This window comes from Phoca vitulina, unplaced genomic scaffold (genome assembly GCF_004348235.1).
Source record: "Phoca vitulina isolate PV1807 unplaced genomic scaffold, GSC_HSeal_1.0 scaffold33, whole genome shotgun sequence".
Taxonomy (NCBI): domain Eukaryota; kingdom Metazoa; phylum Chordata; class Mammalia; order Carnivora; family Phocidae; genus Phoca; species Phoca vitulina.
In genome coordinates this window covers 15,186,552-15,206,978 of record NW_022589736.1, presented here as the reverse complement: position 1 = coordinate 15,206,978, position 20,427 = coordinate 15,186,552, and the positions used below count along the sequence as shown (strand labels likewise).

Here is a 20,427-nt window from a genome sequence, read left to right as displayed (position 1 = left end):
TAGAAATTATAATGTTTTCTAAAACAGAGCATTGCATTACTCAGTCAGTACTAAGGAGTGAGCAGTCCTCCATCACAGGGGAAATTGATTTTTCCCTCCCTTTCAGGAGAAGTGTTGGAGTATTTATATGTGCTGGAAAATTCCCTTTAACTTTCACAAGCTGCATGTTCTCAGGTCTCTGGGGGTATAGTTAGAAGCAAAAAAAAAAAAAAAGTAATGACCTTTTAATATTTTATCTTCTGTAAACTGTGGGACCATGTGTTCACTAGTCTGGAAAGACAAAATGAAATTTCTGTGACAAAAAAAGTATACCCTCTTGATTTTTTGTCTTTTGTTTGAAATCTTTTCTGCCTTTTCAACAAGCATTTCTGCATTAACGTAAATGAAGCTTGGCCCTCTGGTGTCTGAAAACTCCAGGTTTGTGGGCCTTTTTGTCAGACCAGAACGAGACCTTTCAGGCAGTCATAAGTTAAAGGCAGAATTTTAGAAGATCCACAGGAAAAGAAGACAAAGAGCTGGTTTTCTTCGGAAAGACTTTTTTAGTAACATAAACATTAGTGTAGATTGCTATCTTTACAAAGATGACAATGTTATTTTCTTGCCCGGTGTTGAAAGTTGATTAATCTAAGGCACCAGTCTGTAAATCACAGTTCCCAGTCCACTGATATCATTACTTTGCATTTCCATAAATTTTACTACTACTAAAGCAAGCTTGGCTTTAAATCATTATTAGGGCATTTGATCATTTGGCCATATGTTTTCCAGCAATTTTTTAATTGGCCTCTTGAAAGAAACAGACTGGTAGTAATCATAGAGTGAGCCAAATAGAGTTGCTGAGACTCTTAGATAATTAGTCTCAGACAGTGGTGTTTGGAATAGTCAACATTTGGAATATAACTGATATAACCTCATAGTATCTTTAATACACCAAATTTGCAAATGTCCCTATTGGAAACTTTCTAGAAAATTTATCTGTTAAGCTTGAAACACATCTGTCAGCCCAAAGAAGAGTTTCTGTGGGAAGAATTTAAATTTATATAATTCTCCTATATTATTTCACAGGAAGGGAGAGAGAAGGAGAGAGAGAGAAAGGGGTGTGTGATGTTTTTCCCATGATTTAAGCGAGAAACAGCCGGAATCTTTCACGCCGGCAAGGCCTTTTGAAAGGAAGAGAATCTGTGAAAATTTGAAACAAAATGTTCAAGTGGAAAAGTTATAAATTGTTACAGAAATCTTTGTTTTAAGCACAAAAGGCCATTTTACTGAGCTTTTCAAGTGTGTAATTCACATTTTCTGAGCATAGAAAAGTATTCAGATAGGGTATTTTGCAGGATGTTAATCTTCAAATCCTGTGGGAATGGTTTAGATCTAAAGTAAGGAGGAGGTTTTATATTATGATAGCTGTCTCTTTTGTGAAGCCTTTATGTAATGTCAATATCTTTTTTCGAGTTGACCTTGTGAATAGCACAGCAGCTCATGGCTTTAACACGACGTCAGTTTTTCAAAATTAAGATGCCCACTCTAAAGGGTGATGTAGCAAATTCATCAGTTGCTTCTTCTTGTGCTATATAAGATTATTGTCTTCAATTGTAGACTTACAAAAATTTTTAAAAACTGGTTTTGAATGTTACAAGTTTACAACTATGTTAGGAACTCACAAAATGTTTTGCACCACCCTAGGAAGCCAAACTCACTAGTGAAGAAAAAAAAATCTTTACTTAGATATATTAGTACTTAGCATCAGAAATAAAGGCACATAATTCATAATGTTTGTAATTTTGCCCCTCTGTACAGTGTGGCCTCTGTATCCATGATCCATGCCCATGGATCTAGAATCTGGAATCTAGAATCTAGAATCCCATGCTAGAGAAGTCTCGGGGCGGGGGGGGGGGGGGGGGGGGGGGGCGGGCAGGTACTTCCGTTTGTCTGCAGATGGTCACACAGTTGCCAGGAGAACCTTTACAGACAACATCCCAGCTACAGCTTTTCGAGCCCTCCCTACACACCTAAAAAAAAGTAGGTGATAGGAAGGAGATTGGCAAGTGTCTCATTTTCTTTGTTATAACATGGACTTGAACTTGGTTCACAAGGAAGAAGGAGAAAGAAATAGTTCCCTGCATTTTTTTTTTAAGATTTTATTTATTTATTTGAGAGAGGGAGAGCATGAGTAGGGGGAGAGGCAGATGGAGAGGGAGAGGCAGACTCCCCGCTGAGCATGGAGCCTGATTTGAGGCTCGATCCCAGGACCATGTGATCATGACCTAAGCCAAAGGCAGACGCTTTTTGTTTGTTTGTTTAATTTTATTTTATTATGTTATGTTAATCACCATACATTACATCATTAGTTTTTGATGTAGTGTTCCATGATTCATTGTTTGCGTATAACACCCAGTGCTCCATTCAATACGTGCCCTCTTTAATACCCATCACCAGGCTAACCCATCCCCCCAGCCCCCTCCCCTCTAGAACCCTCAGTTTGTTTCTCAGAGTCCATAGTCTCTCATGGTTCATCTCCCCCTCCGATTCCCCCCCTTCATTTTTCCCTTCCTACTATCTTCTCTTTTTTTTTTTTTAACATATAACGTATTATTTGTTTCAGGGGTACAGGTCTGTGATTCAACAGTCTTACACAATTCACAGCACTCACCATAGCACATACCCTCCCCAATGTCTATCACCCAGCCACCCCATCCCTCCCACCCCCCACCACTCCAGCAACCCTCAGTTTGTTTCCTGAGATTAAGAATTCTTCATATCAGTGAGATCATATGATACATGTCTTTCTCTGATTGACTTAAAGAACAAATAATCCAATCAAGAAATGGGCAGAAGACATGAACAGACATTTTTCCAAAGAAGACATCCAAATGGCCAACAGACACATGAAAAAGTGCTCACTATCGCTCAGCATCAGGGAAATCCAAAGGCAGACGCTTAACAGACTGAGCCACCCAGGCGCCCTCCTGCATGGCTTTTAAAGATCAGCAAAGAAGGGGCACCTGGGTGGCTCAGTGGTTGGGCGTCTGCCTTCGGCTTGGGTCATGATCCCAAGGTCCTGGGATGGAGCCCTGCGTCGGGCTCCCTGCTTGGCAGGAAGCCTGCTTCTCCCTTTCCCACTCTCCCTGCTTGTGTTCCTGCTCTCGCTATCTGCTATCTCTCTCTCTCTGTCAAATAAATAAAATCTTAAGAAGAAAAAATACACAGCTTCCCTTATTAATCTATCTCAGAGGTTTCTAGATTCATTGTACCATCGAATAAAGTTGTTGAGACCCAGAGTGCATGTCTGAAACTTTAGTCCCCGTGTTTCCAAATTCAGAAATTTGTAGGTTTTAGACAGTGATTCGGGGTATTCCTGCACACCATGTCAGCGTCTGGGGGGGCACCGGGAGCCCCGTCTCTTACCGTGCCTGCGCCAGAACATGGATATGTGCACCACGTGGAACAGAGAAAGGTCAAACATTGCCTTGTGTGAAAAGTTTAGGTTTGCCACCAATTGGGTTAAGAAATGTCCATTTCTTAGAGCTTTTCAGACTTGGGAATTGTGGATCATGAGGACTCTTTTACTTATGAAGTCCCTCCCCCTGGGGAACTTGAGCTTCATGATGGGAGGCATGGAGACATTAGTGTGACACGAGCATCGTGTTGCCTTTTCTGAATTTCAGGGCAGTGCTCCCTGTTTAGTGCTCTTTAGTGTTTTAGTACCATGTGCATCAAAACCCCTGGATGCAGGAAGAATTCTGCCGCACTAAGCATGTTCTCTTTGCCCCAGATTTGTCCCGCAAATTATGGACATCTCCTGAAAAAGTATTTCCTCACTTTTTTTTTTTTAAAGATTTTATTTATTTATTTTGACAGAGAGAGACACAGCGAGAGAGGGAACACAAGCAGGGGGAGTGGGAGAGGGAGAAGCAGGCTTCCCGCGGAGCAGGGAGCCTGATGCGGGGCTCGATCCCAGGACCCTGGGATCATGACCTGAGCTGAAGGCAGACGCTTAATGACTGAGCCACCCAGGTGCCCCTCCTCACTTTTTTAAAGGAAAACAAACCCGTCTGGATTTTGCTGATTTGCTCTCAGATTTGATTTTTGCTTCCTTGGCTTTATGGTGTCTTTGTTAAATTTGTCGTTGCTGTTATTCAGGCAAATTCCCTGTTTGATGTATTCCTAGAAATCTTAGAAAGTTTTCTTAGTAGATCATTCAAACTTCCTATGTTTGATGAGCAGTATAGGTGGTAGAAGAGAGACCCATCATCTCAAAAAGCCCCCTAAACCAAAGACTGGCGCAGCATCGGGAGTCCCCTTTTTTTGCTGGCAACATTAATAACTACCTAAAAGTTTTTAATAGAATCTGGTTAACAGGGCACCTGGGTGGCTCAGTCATTTAAGTGTCTGCCTTCGGCTCGGGTCATGATCCCAGAGTCCTGGGATCGAGTCCCGCATCGGGCTCCCTGCTCAGCGGGAAGTCTGCTTGTCACTCTCTCTTTCAAATAAATAAATAAGTCTTTTAAGAAAAAGAATCTGGTTAATGTTTAAAATAAGAAAAACTTCGGTTTTGGGATGCCTGGGTGGCTCAGTTGGTTGGGCGACTGCCTTCGGCTCAGGTCATGATCCTGGAGTCCCGGGATCGAGTCCCGCATCGGGCTCCCTGCTCAGCGGGGAGTCTGCTTCTCCCTCTGACCCTCCCCCCTCTCATGTGTGCACTCTCTCTCTCATTCACTCTCTCTCAAATAAATAAATAAATAAAATCTTTAAAAAAAAAGAAAAACTTCGGTTTTATTCTCAGTTTAGCAAATGACTCTCCAAGAGACCATTTTTCTTTTTCTAAAAATGAAACATGAACTGTTTTCGGGTGTCTTCTAAGTTAGCATTTATCAGGTGCACTGAACTCTGGGGGAGATGTCCAAGTCAGTGGAAGATCCTGAGAGAGGAAGCTGGGAACTTCTAGCATATTCATTAGGTTTTAGCTTCTCTGGAGATGGGGTGACCAGGTCTCCCATCGGGGCAACTGTGTGATACACGGCCACAGAGCGGGGCCAGATCATTCCACAGGGCTGACTACCTCTAAGTTAGTGCAGATGTTTACGGACAGCAGAAAGGCAAATAGAACATTTCTACATAGTTGTCCTTTGGGAAGGATTAAGAGCCATGGATCCCTTCCAGAATGTAATGGATTTGGATGGGCTTCACGCCTTAGTGATTTCTTGTTATATTTGTCTGTGTAACCTTGCCCTGGGGGAGAGCTGGAGAAGCCCCTGCAGGCTCCAGCAAGGAAGCCAAGCCTGTGATTGTCATCGGGGAAACCTGTTTGCCAACAAACTAGTGTTTGGTGGGTAAGACAATCCCTTCCTCCTTGAGTTCCTTCCTTCCCCAAATATACTCTAAATGGGATGAGTGTGAGTAAACCCAAATTCCAGCTTCAGCTTCACTGCTTCTCCCACAGCTTTGGCCAGTAAAAGTTCATCCCCAAAGAGTGCTTTTCAATATTTACAGAGACTCAAATCCCTGTTATCGGGGTGCTTGTACTTAAAAGGGGAGAGGTAAGCTCCAGAAATTCATCATTTGGGCTCTCCAGGGTTTGGTGAACTGAATATTTTACACTATGCCTTCATAGTGTGGGAGTAAAAATTTCAAACTCTGCTTGGGAATTGAATTGTCCTGAACATGGGAAGCTTCGCTGTTTGAAAACCTCCAGGGACTAACCATTGCCTACTGGATGCGTTTGAACTCCCTGAGCCTGGTATTGAAGGTCCTCACAATTCTGTGCCTAATCTGCCTAGCAGTTGGCCTTATTTCCCCTCACCACCCCCCCACACACACACTCCAGTCGATCTTCCTGGCTCAGTGTACCTGCCACCACACTCCACTGTGTCCTATTCCTAGGAATATCCTTTTCTCCATACAAACCCTGCCCCAAAGCTTGCTCTTCCCCAAGAGCCCAGGGGGCTCTCTTTCCTCCGAGCTACTGAATTCGTTGAGTCAACATGATCAAACGCTGCCCTTACATTCAGTTACCTTTCTGTTCGCACGTCCTGCCTGCCGACTAACTCCTGAGCCCCTCTCGGATGAGGACTGTGGCTTATCATTTTTGCATCCCCTGCACTAACTTCCCTACAGCAGGGGCTCCCCAAATACTTTCAGCTTCTCAGTGATTGATTGATAAATCCTTGCCTTAGCACTTAGGTGATAACAGTTGAAATACTTGGATTTATTGATTCGAGCAGTAGCAAGTTGAGCCTTCCGGTTGGTTGGTTCAAAGCCAAGGACTCACAAACATCGCCCGCACCGTTTCTCACTCCACTTGGGAAACGCCCTTTCTGTGAGCGGCTGTGTCCCCAGCCAACATCCGTGTGTTTCTTTGTCACGACATCGATGAACTGAAAGTATTGGAGTGGTTTTGCCCAGTGGCACGGGGTATCCCCAGGGGGCTGCTGATCCATTGCCGAGGACGGCATTCCCGGCTGGGTGGGATCTCACGGAGGGCGCGTCCTCCGGTGAGCAGCATGGGTGTTGGGGGGTTTGCTGTGCAGATGCCTCGGGGGTTCCCCGTCTGTGACTGTGCTTCTCCTTCCTCCGTATCTATTTACTGAACTCCTAACTCATTGCTCTTCTGATGTTATTGCCCAGCGTCCCAGTGACCAAAATCTGCCTTGCTTTGTGTGAGAGCACAGAAGTTAGAACTGAGGACCAAGGCGGGCTCTGTGGGGTGAGCCTCCGCCAGCCTCGCAGGGGCCATGAGACGCTTGCGGGACCTCTAAATACCAAAACCGCCCCGGGGCGGAGGCCAGGGATTGCGTCTGGAGGTAGAGTGGGTACAAACGGCAAATGCACTGGCCCAGTGGGGCTGCGGGGCTGCTGAGTGTGGGGACTGGAGTGAAGGCTCTGAAAGGCACTGGGTAAAACCCAGAAGAGTTTTAAGTGTCCTTCAAACCTGAGAACATGGGAGTCTGGGGGGAAAAGGATTTCTGGTGCCAGGACCTCCTACCGGTACCAGATAATCCACTTCCCACTCTCAGAGTCATTTACAGGCCTTATCAAAAGCAAAAGTTACTTGTCATATTTTGGACAACAGTTTCCAGCGTGTGGTCAATCCAAGCCGAGAAAACTAGCGTTGGGTGTCAGCAAGGGAAACAGCTCTCAAGGAGAAGCAGTCCATTCTCGGAGGCCCTTGAGCCCCTGCCGGATCCCTGGGAGCTTCTCCCACAGGACCCTGGTGACCCTTCTTCTCCCAGATTCGTGCCACTCGGGGGGCACTGGGTCTGTGTCCCGCTCCGTGTAGCCGCCTCCTGTGAGCAGTCTGCTCTGCCCTATTCCGCACCCCATGGGAGAGGGCCGCTGGGCCCTGCACCCTGTGTGTTCTCTTTCCTCTTTAGTAAATAAATTAATTAAAAGGGAGCACCTTTCCTCCCCCCTCCCACTTTTCATTCAAAGGGAACAGATATGGGGTCTCTCGACCAAGGCTCCTGGGTCAGGTCAGATCCCAGAGCACGCGGTGGCTTTCTTGGACGGAGGGTGAGCCATTCCTTGGCATTCTCTGTCCCCTCCCTCTCTTCCAGCAATGAGGTGGTGAGGAGTGACTTGAAGAAGTTGCCTGCGCTTCCCACTCAAGCCCTGAAGGAGCACCCTTCCCTGGCCTACTGGTAAGCTGCACCCCCTCCACACACCCCTCAGGAGCAAGCCCGCGCGGGGCGCCGGGGGCTCGGGATGGCCGAGGGTCAGGCTGGACCCCAGCCCGACCGACTCCATCTTGTCTGAGTGGCTTGGGCCTCAGTCAGACCATTTCCCGCATGTATTTAGATGCCATGGTTTGCGTGAGACCTCCTTTTTCTATTTTCTTTAACAAGAGGGAAAAAAAAAAAACCTTCTAAAATTTCACTTTAGATGCTTTGCAAACTCCTTGGAGACCCTTTCATGTGCTGCTCGAGTTTCGTACTGGAATCCTTGTCATTTGATGACAGGATGTGTGAGGTTTTGAGATGTGGGAGGACTACGGGGTTGTTGTTTTTTTTTCTTCGCAGAAGAGAGAGATTGATTCTTTGATTTTCCCACAATGTTTCATATCTCCTGATTTGGCTGCCATGTAACATTCCGCCCTAGTTCATCTGCCAGGCCCTGAATTACTGATTCTGAACAAAACGGGCATGCGAAAGGGTCCCGGATTACGGTTCTGGTCACAGTGGAGCGGGACCTGCATTCCTGGGTGATGTGTGCAAACTCTGTGCACGGGCCCTGGCCGCTGCCCACCCCCCCGACAGGCAGCATGCCGCGTCCCTCATGTCCCTCTGACTTGCTGTGAGCGTTGACTGCTTTTATAAACAACAACAACAATAATAAAATAGTAAGAATAAATAAATAATAATAATAAAACAACAATAATAAAACAAAAATCGCAGAACAGGTCAATCCTGATCAATTGTATCATGTGACTCTTCTAAGCACTTCTTTACTCTGCTTTATGAAACGTACGGATTACTAACATGTCATCACCTCTGGACACGTATGCAGTCGGCACACTCATGGCTCAGCCATGCAGGTGGCTCTGAGAGCCCCCTTTGGCTGGAATGGGACATGCTTCGAGGGCATTAGCCGGATGAAACTCCAGTGCAGAAGTCGGTTCTCCTCAAGAGGCCACATGATGCGGTAGCGGGAGCAGAAATGAGAAGCCGAGTCCTGGGGCAGAGAGCTCCCTCCAGGCTGCTGGCCCGCCCCAGTCTCATCTCTCTGAGCTGTTTTTTGCCATTCGTCCTTTGCTAACACAGGTGTCAATACGCTGCGGCTTTATAGAGTTATAATCTACCCCCAGAACACAATCTGTTTAGCGTGCCACTGTGCCTTCTTCCGGCTTGGCTGTCTGCACGTGGGAACACCAACAGATGACACTCTTGTTCCCTTGTCCCTGGAGCCCTGTTGCCCTCTCCCGGTCCCCTACGCTCCTGGGCCTTATGTTCTGTGCCCCCCCCCCCAGCTGTTCACGTTTAGGGAACCAATAGTGAAGGAGCTAGAGACACAAGACTATAACTCTGAAGACCAATAGTTCTCCACCAAGGGGCTGTATTCGCCGGCTGGGGGCTGTGACGTTGCTGGGTTGTCTGGGGTCAAAGTTGCTTCCAGCCTAAACCAGCCCTCAACCGTCTCCTCATTCAGTTGTTTCCAGACACTTTGTACACCCTGTGCTTACCAACTCCTTCTCTCTCAATCTCCCTCTCGCTCTCTTTCTCCCTCCCTCTCGATCCCTCTCCATCTCTCTCTGGATTTCTCTTTAATTATCTCCACAGTCGGCTCCATGCTCACACGTTATTAGTAATACAGAAATGCCTTTCTTCATGTTCCTATCTTCTCTTGTGTCAACATGAACATCTTCATCTTTACCCACATCTATACCTATCTTGCCAGAGCATCCCTCTGTCTCTGTGACCTGGCCGGCACTTTCCCTGGGCCTCATGTAGACCCAGGGGCACACTCACAGAGAGGATGCAGAACTGGGGGGGGGGGCATTTTTGAAGCGGGTGCCCCCAGGCTCCACAGCCCAGCTGTATACAGACAAGCCAGCAGCATGGACCATCCCGTTGATTCATTGCTAAAAAAACACCTTATTTCGCTGTGGTTGGCTAGTTGTAGTTGGCCTTCATATTCCAACCCACTTATCTGGACTTTTAAGAAAGCAGAGATTTCAGGAAGGGATGAGTGATGTTCGTGCTTCATAGAGCTGGCAGCCAAGCATGTTCAAAGATGTCCCTTGGCCTCAGCATCATGCATCTCTATGAGTAAACATGACCCCTTGTTGGTGGAGGAGACCTTCACTTGCCCTGACATCACAATCTCTATCCAGCTGCCTGCAGCCCTGATCATCCCCGAATGGAGGACACAGATTTGCAGCTCTTCCAGGCTCTCCCGCTCTTGCTGGCTTTCTCAGATGTGGCAGACAATCGTCAGGCCAGAACAAGCCATAGGGAGCCCATCCACACTAGCCAGGAAAGGCATTACAGCCTAGAGAGAAAAGCCGTGGGTTCTGGAATCCCAGCCACGTTTCTGAACAGTGGGGTAAAGACAGCTCGGGGAAGCTTGAATTACTTCTCCGCTGCCTCAGTTTCCCAGCTATAAAACGGAATTAACCATACCAACTCAATCCAGACTGTAATGAAGAGCGGAAGTAAGAAGTCATATGATGCAATTAGCAAATAGTGAAAGGTACATAATAATGTTGAGTAATCGTGCCATAATCCTTTCTGCTAATTTTCCCCAAGCGTGTAACAAGCTTGGACTTCTACTCCACGGGATTTCCCTATCGGGAGGCATCTGAGGCAGAGGTTAGAATTATGTGCCCAGCATATTGAACGGAGCACTGGGTGTTATATGCAAACAATGAATCATGGAACACTGCATCAAAAACTAATGATGTAATGTATGGTGATTAACATAATAAAATAAAATTAAAAAAAAAAAAAGAATTATGTTGCCCAGGGCCACAGAACAGAGCTGTATGAGGGCCCTGACCTGGATTACTCTCCAGGGCCAAGTTTGCAAACGCTGAACGCCCCCCTCCCACACACCACCCATACCAGGTATGCAGGGGCACCAGCCTTTCCTCCAAAATCACTGCCCACTGCAGGCGATGGCTCCCCCAAGACAGGAAACCATATCGCCATCCCCATGTTTCCTCCTAATCCCCCATGCATTGCCTGGGCCCCTTGCCTGCGGAGAGATGACCTCACTGAAAGACTATGGCTATGGCGAGTCACAGTCAGCCTTAATCACCTGTCTTTTTCCTTCATGCAGCACAGTGTCCTCCAATTAGTGTTTTGGGATTCTGTTTGCTCCGGCTGGTGCATTTTTTTATAGTTATTCCACTGAGTCCCTACCACAGCTCGGGGGTCGCTGGGAAACTCTGCAAAGCTCAGCGCACTTGAGCCATCTGTAAATTCCAGAGGAAGTAGGGGCAGGGCTGGGGGCAGGGCTGGGGGCAGAGCGGGTTCTCAGTCAGCCTGGCCTGTGTATCCACAGGATGGGCCCACGGTGTTTCGATTGGGCCCAAAGAAGTGGGAAAAGCTGAGGAAGGAGAAGCTAGATGTGGTGCCCTCACAGATGGAGGAGCTCCAGGGGGCAGTGGGAGTGGCCGAACCCTGCAGCTGTCGAGCACTGAGAAGACTTTAGTCGGGAAGCAGCTAAACAGCTGCCTACCCGTGTTTCTGACTTTCCCTGGTGTTGGTCTGAGCCTCGACTGTGTAGCTGGGAAGCTACGGCACTACACTGATTTCGATCTCCCTGGCCCAGCCCGGGGATCCTCCCTTCCCAGAGTGCTGAAGGGAATCGGCTCAGATCTACACTGAGTTGCTTGAGCCTGGATCCAAGAGTTGACCTCACAAAATGCTAGATCCTATGGTAGAAACATCCCAACGCAGCCGTTGATTGAGTGGGTGGGAGGAGAGCAAGCTAGGAGAGCAGCCCCCGAATGTCTCGACATGACCCCGAAGGTCTGGTGAGGTGGGGTTCTCCCCAGGCAGGACGCTGCTGGAGAATTCTCTGGGGAGGGGGCTTTCTCACACTCCGAGTAGAGCGTCCAGGGTTGCCAGGGAGCCGAGGAGAAACAGAGCTGCACCTGCCCCTTTGTGAACAGAGGGGGTCCAGACCCCATCCAAATGACTCTGCAATGAGAGAAGGGCTCCTTGTAGCTAGCCAGTTCCTGTTCTGGGTGTTTGTAAGGACACTTGCTTGTGAAGAGTCAGATGATCATACACACACCAGATTTCAGAATACTAAAATGAAGAGACAGCCATTAAAGATTAAGATAATAATTGGCAAAACAATAAATGACCCCCAAGTAGTAGTTAGTGAACATATAGGACACATTACCCCCCAGAAATGGCCTTTTTTTTCCTAAAAAAAATGTTGGCGAGAAAAGGCTTTAGATCAACTCTGGGATACTAAATAATAGGTAATGAAGGCCAACCAGGGAGGTCTGGAGGGTTCATCCCTAGGGCTGCATCCTGCCACACTACCAGGAGCCCACTGGCCTGAGGTGAGGGAGGCGTAAGGCAGAAGGTGGAAAAATGGGGCTCCTGGTGGTGTGGCAGAGGCCCAGTGGTTTGGACTTGACTTCTCAGCAGGTGGGATGTGCTTCCAAAGCCAGCGGCCATAGCTCCCTGGGCACCAGAGTCACTTCTCAAGAGAGTCCCTTCATGGCCTCTGCCCTGTCAAAGAGCCGTTTGGCTGGCCAGTGTCTCCCAAGGCACGAGCTGGTCTCTTGTTTTAGAAGTAAGATTTCAGGAGATCAAGGTGTTCCCAGTTCACTCACTTCTCGTAGCTGGTTTGTTTCCCAGTGCTTCTCTGGGCCTTTTATTGTCTTGTGGTTTGTGTTAGCCAGACCCAGATTCCAGAACTTTCCCATCCTCCTTGGAAGCCCTCAACCCTGACCACTAATTCATGATAGGGAAGTCGTGGGCATTCTGTTGAGGTCAACGTCTGCCCCACCCCATCCCCCGCCCCGCCACCGTGAGGCCCTGTGCACACAGGATTTGGGAGATGAGGAGGGCAAGGAAGACATGTGGGCATTCAGAACATCCGCCCTGATCCCCAGTCTCCCTCCCGTCCCCCGTTCTGCGTCCCTCTCCAGTGACACGCATGCTCACTGCTGCTTCCTCACCTCACATGGTAGCATTTCTTACAGGGAGCTGACCCCAAGGAGATCTGTAGCCCGAGGCACCTCACTTAGGCTGAGTTCAGAAATGCCACGCAGGATAAATCCTTTCTCCAGGAGCTGTTGGCTCCTTGGAGCTTCTCTGGAGATTGCTCAGGCTCGGAAGAAGTATCTCCATTAGCTGGGTGCTGGCCGGTGACCTAGGGACCATATATAACAGAATCTTTGTCTTGTAATTCTAGCGAGGATCGAGTAATTGAACACTACAAGAAACTGAACGGCCAGACCAGAGGTCAAGCAATTGTAAAGTAAGTGGCCCGTCCTGGTGCCTGTGAGGTTGTGTTTGTGTGTGTTCCCACAGCATGTGTCACGGCTGTTCGGTTCTGCTCGCAAAGACCAATCTCCGGGGGGCAATGAATGGTTCAGGGTCATTTTCAAGTAAATCATCACTCCGAGAGCTTTTTCATGCACACACACACACACACACACACACACACGTATATGATTCCAGTTCTGCTGAATAACCACCCTCGTGTGTGTGTGTGTGTGTGTGTGTGTGTGTGTCTGTCTGTCTGTCTGTCTGTCTGTCTTCCCAGCTACATGAGCATCGTGGAGTCTCTCCCAACCTACGGGGTTCACTATTACGCAGTGAAGGTAAGTGCCAAGCCTGCCCTTAAAAAAAACATACAAGCAACTCTCACTTTTTTCCTTTTTAATCTGACTGAAGATGTGGTGGGGGGCTGGAGATGGGCGTGGCAGAGGACTGGGTCAGGAGGATTGTGTGCTGGGGCAGCTGGGGCACTGGAACTTTCCCCTGTGTGGGAAGACTTGATGCAGTTTCTCTTCAAAACTCATGTTCCCTCCTGTAAAGTGGGTATAATAAATCACTACTTCCTTTTAGACTCAGAAGAATCCTGGGAGGTCGGGACTGCAGAGCTTCTGGGTGTGGAAGTCCAGTGGATCATGGACCCTATTCCAAACTCACTTTAATTTTATCCACAATGCCCCTGCCTGGGATCCCTTCCCTGAAATAATAGATAATGATGTGCTGGTGCGCCCTTATCTATGATGAGAAAGGATAATTTTCCTCCCTCCACTTACTCCAACATGAGAAGTATAAGTCCTTGCCCAAAGTCCAGCCACAAAGAGCAGAAAATACTCCTGAATGCAAGACGGTTCCCCCCAATCGAAACTGAGAGTCTCTTGCTCGTTGGCTAGTTTTTTTCCCCATGTTTCCATCCAGCTGTATTTTTAATTCCTTTGGGCCAGAACGTGCTCCGTGTTTCCTGTATCTTTGTGTCCCTCATGGCAGCCCGCACAACACTTTGCGTAGCCTTGGTAGGGTAGATGTTCGACTATAGACAGAGTGGAAATCTTGGAGCAGAGACTTCATCCGGTCTTTTCCTTGTGTAAACGCATGTCCCATCTCTTTGTCAGCCCCGGGGCCTGACAAAAGGTGGCTTCTGATGTATGTGCTCTCTGCCTTACAATAAAACTTGAGAAACAGGCTCTTTTGCAATCCGTGAGAGCAGAAGCAGACCTTGTGATGTGCAGAGCTCCAGAAGTGTGTGCATGTTTGGCCCTCGGAATCTCCGGGCTTAAGCAACTGCGCTCCTACTTATTTGGAGAAAGAGCAAGCCCACACCAACTGTCTCCAGCCTCGCCAGTTGGTGGCCCCGCGATGTCACAGATGCCGTGTTCTGTGGCGTGGTGACCACTTACCTGGTCACCCCGGAGCTGCGGTGGTCTTGAACCCCCCCTTGTGCTGCTCTCTGGAACTGTTGCAAGACACACAGGCACTTTCCAGAGACAGACGTTTTATACCTTAAAAAAATTTTGTAGGAAATCATATACCCTGAAACTTTTCTAAAAATTCCAAATGTATTTCCTTGCCCCTTTTTATCTTTGTGCCTACCTTAAGATAACTCATGGGTATTTGAAAAGCACGAAGCCAATTTTGAGTTGCTAAGACATCTACAATGGGGTGAACTAGGTTATTCATGGTGTGGCAATTAGGACAAATGTAGGGGGGAGGCTGCTTCCTATGCCCGTTCAGCTCCTAGCATTCAGGAGCTGTAATTAACAGCTCAGAGTCATCCCTACCTGAATGTAGGATCACAGTTTACGATCTGGTGGCAAGAGGTCTCTGTTAAAGGAATAAAGAGAGGGACTTGGTGTTTCTAATTCAGGTCTCGGAAGATCTAGGCTTCGATTTTGCTACTTTTGTCTGACAGCATGAGCCACTCAGTCCAGCGGATCCCTTAAGATGAGCAGGACCACATGGTGGCCCCTGCCATTGGCCTGCTGGAGAGATGGGGTGGGTCCTGAATAGAGCAGGACCAACCCTTTGCTTTGACTTCTTTGTCTTTAAAATTGGAGGAATCTTAAATGCATATTAGTGAAAGAAGCCAAGGTGAAAAGGCTACATACTGTGTGATTCCAACGATATGACATTCTGGACGAGGCGAAACTGGTTGCCGGAACCTGGGAGGGGGAGAACACAGGATTTTTAGGGCAGTGAAGCTACTCCGCGTGATATTATTATAATGGTGGATACACATCATTATACATTTGTCCAAACTCATAGAGGATTCCACACCAAGAATGAACCCTAATGTAAACTCTGGACTTTGGGTGACCATGATGTATCAATGTAGGTTCATCAAGTTATAAGAAATGTTCCCCTCTGGTGGGGATGTTGATAGCAGGGAGACTCTGCAGGTATGGGAGCAGGGGTGTATGGGACATCTCTGTACTTGCCTCTCCCTTTTGCTATGAACCTCAGAATTCTCTAAAAAAAAATGAATAAAGAAAGTCTTTAAAAAAGTTTTTTAGAGGAGTCACCTTCTCCACGGTCCCTTCTAGCTCTGATAGTCGATGACGGTTTCTCGGCTCAGAAGGTCATTTTATTAGAATGCTCTCAGCTTTTCTGTTGTGGTGAAACCTGGAGTCTTAGAAGGAGGACCAAGAACAAGGCATTTGTCACTTACTCCTAAAGGGGGACGGGGAGGATCACGGTGTGCTGCTGGTTAGGAACTGAGCTGGGTCCCCACCCCAGGGCATGTTGCATGGCACCTGTTCATGTAACTGCGCATCATCTGATGATGTGGCGCATCTGTTAAGGTGAAAAGGAGAGAGGTGGGCTCCATCCGTATCAAGGGATTTGTATTTTCCTCTGTTATCACATGAGCCAGGAGGCCTTCCCTTGGTTCCCATGTGTGTTCTCTGGCCCTGTATTTACCCGCGCTCCTTTCCGTGTCCTAGGACAAGCAGGGGATACCATGGTGGCTGGGACTGAGCTACAAAGGAATCTTCCAATATGACTACCACGATAAAGTGAAGCCGCGGAAGGTAAGCATTCTCTCCTCCGTGGGCGGATGGCTCGCAGAGAGAAGTGAGTAAAAATATTATACCGTGCAGCCTCAGGGCCTCCGGGCTCACCAATCCTCTGCTAATTTGAGTGTATACAAATTACTCTACAGTCATCCAGTCTGAGTTCCCGGGTAAATATTTTTTCTCCCGGTCACTAGGGAAACCTGAGCTGTTGTGATTATTTAAGGTAAGGAGACGGGCCCAGCTCTCCCAAAGCAGATGGGCAAAAGGGCTTTGAGGGACTGTCCTGTTCCTTCATTTCCTGGCCGGGGAGGGTGGGGGTTCCGTGCCCTTGGGAAAGGGAGGGAACATCTCTCTTCAGTCCTGAGGCCAATCTGAGCTTTCCCAAAGCTTGTCGGTGCGCTTTGTTGGGTTTTTGTTTTGTTTTGTTTTGTTTTGGGGGTCTTTTTTTGGGGGGGGTTGGTGGCGGGGAGCTAAAAGAAGAAATTGTAGGTCAAAACAGGGTGAAAATTAAAGGAGAGTCAGAGGCGTTCCTGCAAATCGGGTAAATACTTTATGGCATATTAGAAGTGATCAGAAATCTGGAAAAAATAAGGTCATTTGCCAAAAAAAAGGGAAGCAGAGCGGGGTCTGCAAGGCCATCATAAACACAAAACAGAATGTTTGAAGGGGACACGGTGCTTGACTTTTCTCTGTTTTCATTTACACACATTTTTCAGACCAGAACAAATTGAAAAATTATAATGGAAAAATATCTCTGGGCTAGCGCTGTCATTCAGATCCTCTGGCAGAGAATAATGGAGAAGACAGTATGCAGTTCAAGCCCCAAAATACATATTAAAAGTCTATCAAAACCACACTTGCTGTGGGAGAGAGAAAGCAATATTGGTCCATTATGTCATTCTGGATTGCTTTCCAAAAAGCTTCTTTATCCACGAACGGGATGGAAATCCATGCTACATATCTGAGCTTATCGTAGGCTGTCTGCTTAGCATCTGCCTTAGCCAGCTTCTTTATTAAAATGATAGGGGGAAAAAATGGCCCTTGGCTAGGGAGGATTTTCACTCTGTTGATCAGTAAGTCAGTTAAGTTCAAAGAAAAGATCCTGAGCAAGTGAGGGGGGTGCTCTCCCTTGGGAACAGTGCAGTAGGGACCTGGCTGTCCAGGGGCACGTGGTTCAGTGGCTAAATCCCAGATCTCTCCAGTTGCCACTCTATGCTGCAAGACGTGCATTGGGCCCTGTGTGATTGGTTCCTTCTGTGTTTTTCTCAGTCGCAGGGTCTGTGCTTCTTCCACACTGTCTCTTTTCTTCCGGTTTCCCCTCTGCCTCTTTCCCACATGGCCTTTGTATGTTTCTGTGCCTTTTTTTTAATTTTTATTTTCTTGCATGGTCTCTTCCCTCCCTCCTTCTTTGGACATCCACTCTCCTCTCTTTGCAACTTGCCTGGCCTTTTTTCCTGCTTGCAAGAGCCGAGAACCCTCCTAGATCCTCTCAGGAAACCCTGGTTCCAATCCCTCCAGCTCCCAATCATCCACACTTGGTGGAAGACCAAGGCCGACGTGCATAGTTGCCAGTGAGCAGAGTTTGTTCAAATGCAGCAGAAGTCTGCTCTCCCTCTGAGGGTGGAAAAGACATGCTAACATGTATTCTTTGGCATTTGGTTTTATTTAGTAATAAGTGTAAGCTGGCTTCATTTCTCTAATTAAGGTACTAATGAAGATTAGAGAATTAATGAGCACCAATAGACGGGAAACTCAGGGTGGACACATTGCAGGGACTCCATCAATTGTCGCTGTTCCTGTAGGACTCTGTGACAGGCTTCAGGATCTGGAAAAGTACGAAGCCAAAGGTGTGGATAATCGGCCATTGACTGAGAGGATTTACTGTCATTTGTTGAGTTTATCCAGGTCAGCAAAATAAAAATGTTAAAAGGTCAGGATATTTATTCAGGGCATTGGCTGTACTCAAACCGAGTTGTTATGTAAAATAACTGATGTTTCTGTGGCCTCTGAGGAAGTAGTTACGAGGTGGGGGTGGGGCAGAGAGAGAGAGAGAGAGGGAGAAGCAGACTCCCCGTTGAGCGGGGAACCTGACCCCAGGACTCAGATCTTGACCCGAGCCAAAGGCAAAGGCCCAAACAACTGAGCCACCCAGGCGCCCCAGTAGTTGAGTTTCTTGAGTCTGTTACTAATCGAGGGGCAACCAAGCCACCAAAGTCACCGTTCATTTGCTCATTCAGAAAAATGTTTATTGCATACTCGTTATGTGCCAAGCCGAGCGGAAGGCTCAGAGGATACAACCCAAGACCCGGCCAGGCCCTCAGGGAGTAAAGTGTATGATAATTGCATCGGTGTCCCCAGGTGCTCCAGGAGAGCTCTGCGTGAGGGTCGGTGGGGAATTAAAGGAGAGTCACTGGGTTTAAGGAGGAAAGAAAAGTCTTCACAGGCGGCAAAGTGGGAGCAGGAAGCATGGGGCAGGTGGGCGTGCAGGCCTGCATGGAAGCCCCGTGAAGGGGAGCAGCGTGCCAGGTGGAGAAGCACACAGCCCCACTGGGCTGGAAGCAAGGGGCAGAGGAAGCCAGCCAGAGAGGAGGCTGAGAGGCCCCAGCGGGCAGCTGGGGGAGCCCTGAAGGCTCTGTGAAGGGGGTTTCATCTTCGAGGCAGTGAGAGCCACCAAACATTTGACGCGGAGGAGGGGCCAGATCGGAGTCTCCCTGTCCTAGAAGCAGCGCTCTGGCAGCGAGTGGAGGATGAGCTGGAGAAATACACGGCAGAACTTGCAAACTGGGACGTAATTACAGTGGCATAGGCCAGAACTGGCGGGGGCGCAGGGTGTCAGTGATAGGGTGATGTTTAGAAGGGAGGTGAGATTGATCAGTTGTATGGGGCCAGAGGGTGGCAGTCAGAAGACGCTTCCCAGCCAGAGTATGGGATATAAGGGCAGTTTAGGACATGCAGAGTTTGAGGTGTGATGGGACATCTGGGTTTGCTGTGACAGGTAAGCAGTTGGGTATTCAGTGGGAGCTCCAGAGTGTGCAGAATTTCCAAAGCATAACTGAACCAGAGACTGAACGGGCAGTGGAGAGGAGATGGAGAGGGAGTGACACTTGGCACACCAGAGAAATTTCCAGTAGCTATGAGCAGACTTGGGCTGGGTTCCCCACCATGACATTCACTGTGTGACAAAGGCGGGACCAGGTGGTGCAGCCTGAACCCGATGACATTTGGGGAGCCCTCTTTAAGACATTAACGGATAGTCTGCACATGAAATGAGAATAGGCCGGGCGCCTGGGTGGCTCAGTTGGTTAAGCGGCTGCCTTTGACTCAGGTCATGATCCTGGAGTCCCAGGATTGAGTCCTACATCGGGCTCCCCGCTCAATGGGGAGTCTTGCTTCTCCCTCTGACCCTCTCCCCTCTCATGCTCTCTCTCACTCTCTCTCTCTCCAATAAATAAATAAAAATCTTTAAAAAAAAGATTTAAAAAAAATTTAAAAAAGAAATAAGAATAGGCCTTTGCAAGGGCTGGAAGACGAAGAGATGCCTGAGTTTCATTAGCCCGAGGAGTGTCCTTGTCTGCAAAGACGCGGGGTGGGACCTGCAGGAAAACCAGACCTAAACCGGAGCCATGGTTGAGGAGCCATGGTTGAGGCGCGGCGGCAGGAACATGGCAGGGAGCCTCTTCCTTCTCACCCCCAACATCAACACCACCGTCAGGAAGAGGCCGTCTGTTATGTGGAAGGCACTCGTGAGTCTCTGGGGACACGGGCTGCACTCCTGGCACCTGAGCTGTGCGCGCACGGAGCTGCGCGGGCCAATGAGGAGTCACACAGAAAGTGCCCGAAGTCGGTCTGCACTGCTCCAGGCCGGCCTTCTGCAGGTGCCACAGCTGCCCGGCTCCACTCTGCCCCGTCTCTGGCCCGGCCAGTTCCCCAATGCAGCCAGAGTTCGAACCGGCAGCCAGCTGTGCTTCCCTTGCGAACTCGCGGAAGGTAGCTGGGCTCGGCAGGTACGTCTGGCAGCGCCTCTGCGCGCGGGGAGAGCCGCAGGGCCCCAGAACCCGGGGCGCGAGGCAGCCGGCTCCTGGGAGGGCGGCCTTCCAGCAACACCACGACCCCTGCTCAGGGCCGAGGCTGACGGAGCTCCGCCACGGTAGGCCCCCAGTGTGGCTCGGGAGACTGGGAGTGGCGCCCAGTTCTGCGCCCGGAGGCCCTTCTCTAGCAGCAGCTGCACCTCCAGCCCCGGCAGAGGCCCTGCCTGACACTCTGACCCAGTTACCGCGGCTCCGTCACAGGCACCGCCATCCTAAGAGCCAACGTTCAAGTAGAGGCAGCGACAGGCTGAGCCTGCTGCCTTTCCTTCCGACGGCCTGGAGGCATGCTCTGGTATGCATCAGCAAACCATCCACACAGCCCAGGAACTCAGAAGCTGCCCGTGAGAACCCACTCAAGTGTTTCCATATGATCCA

At 48.7% G+C, this 20,427-nt stretch overlaps 1 protein-coding gene across 4 annotated transcripts in view; it reads left to right on the top strand.

The window, feature by feature from the left end:
• Positions 1-20,427, top strand: part of FRMD4A (FERM domain containing 4A) — a 319,871-nt gene that overhangs the window by 211,641 nt on the left and 87,803 nt on the right. For all 4 annotated transcript variants that reach the window (XR_004301957.1, XM_032425609.1, XM_032425608.1 and 1 more), the window contains 4 exons: positions 7,551-7,634; positions 12,871-12,936; positions 13,225-13,282; positions 15,893-15,979. Coding sequence is in view for 3 of the 4 variants with exons in the window: in XM_032425610.1 (XP_032281501.1) it covers positions 7,551-7,634; positions 12,871-12,936; positions 13,225-13,282; positions 15,893-15,979 (295 nt within the window). In the remaining variant the exon portion in view is untranslated. The remainder of the gene's footprint in view (positions 1-7,550; positions 7,635-12,870; positions 12,937-13,224; positions 13,283-15,892; positions 15,980-20,427) is intronic.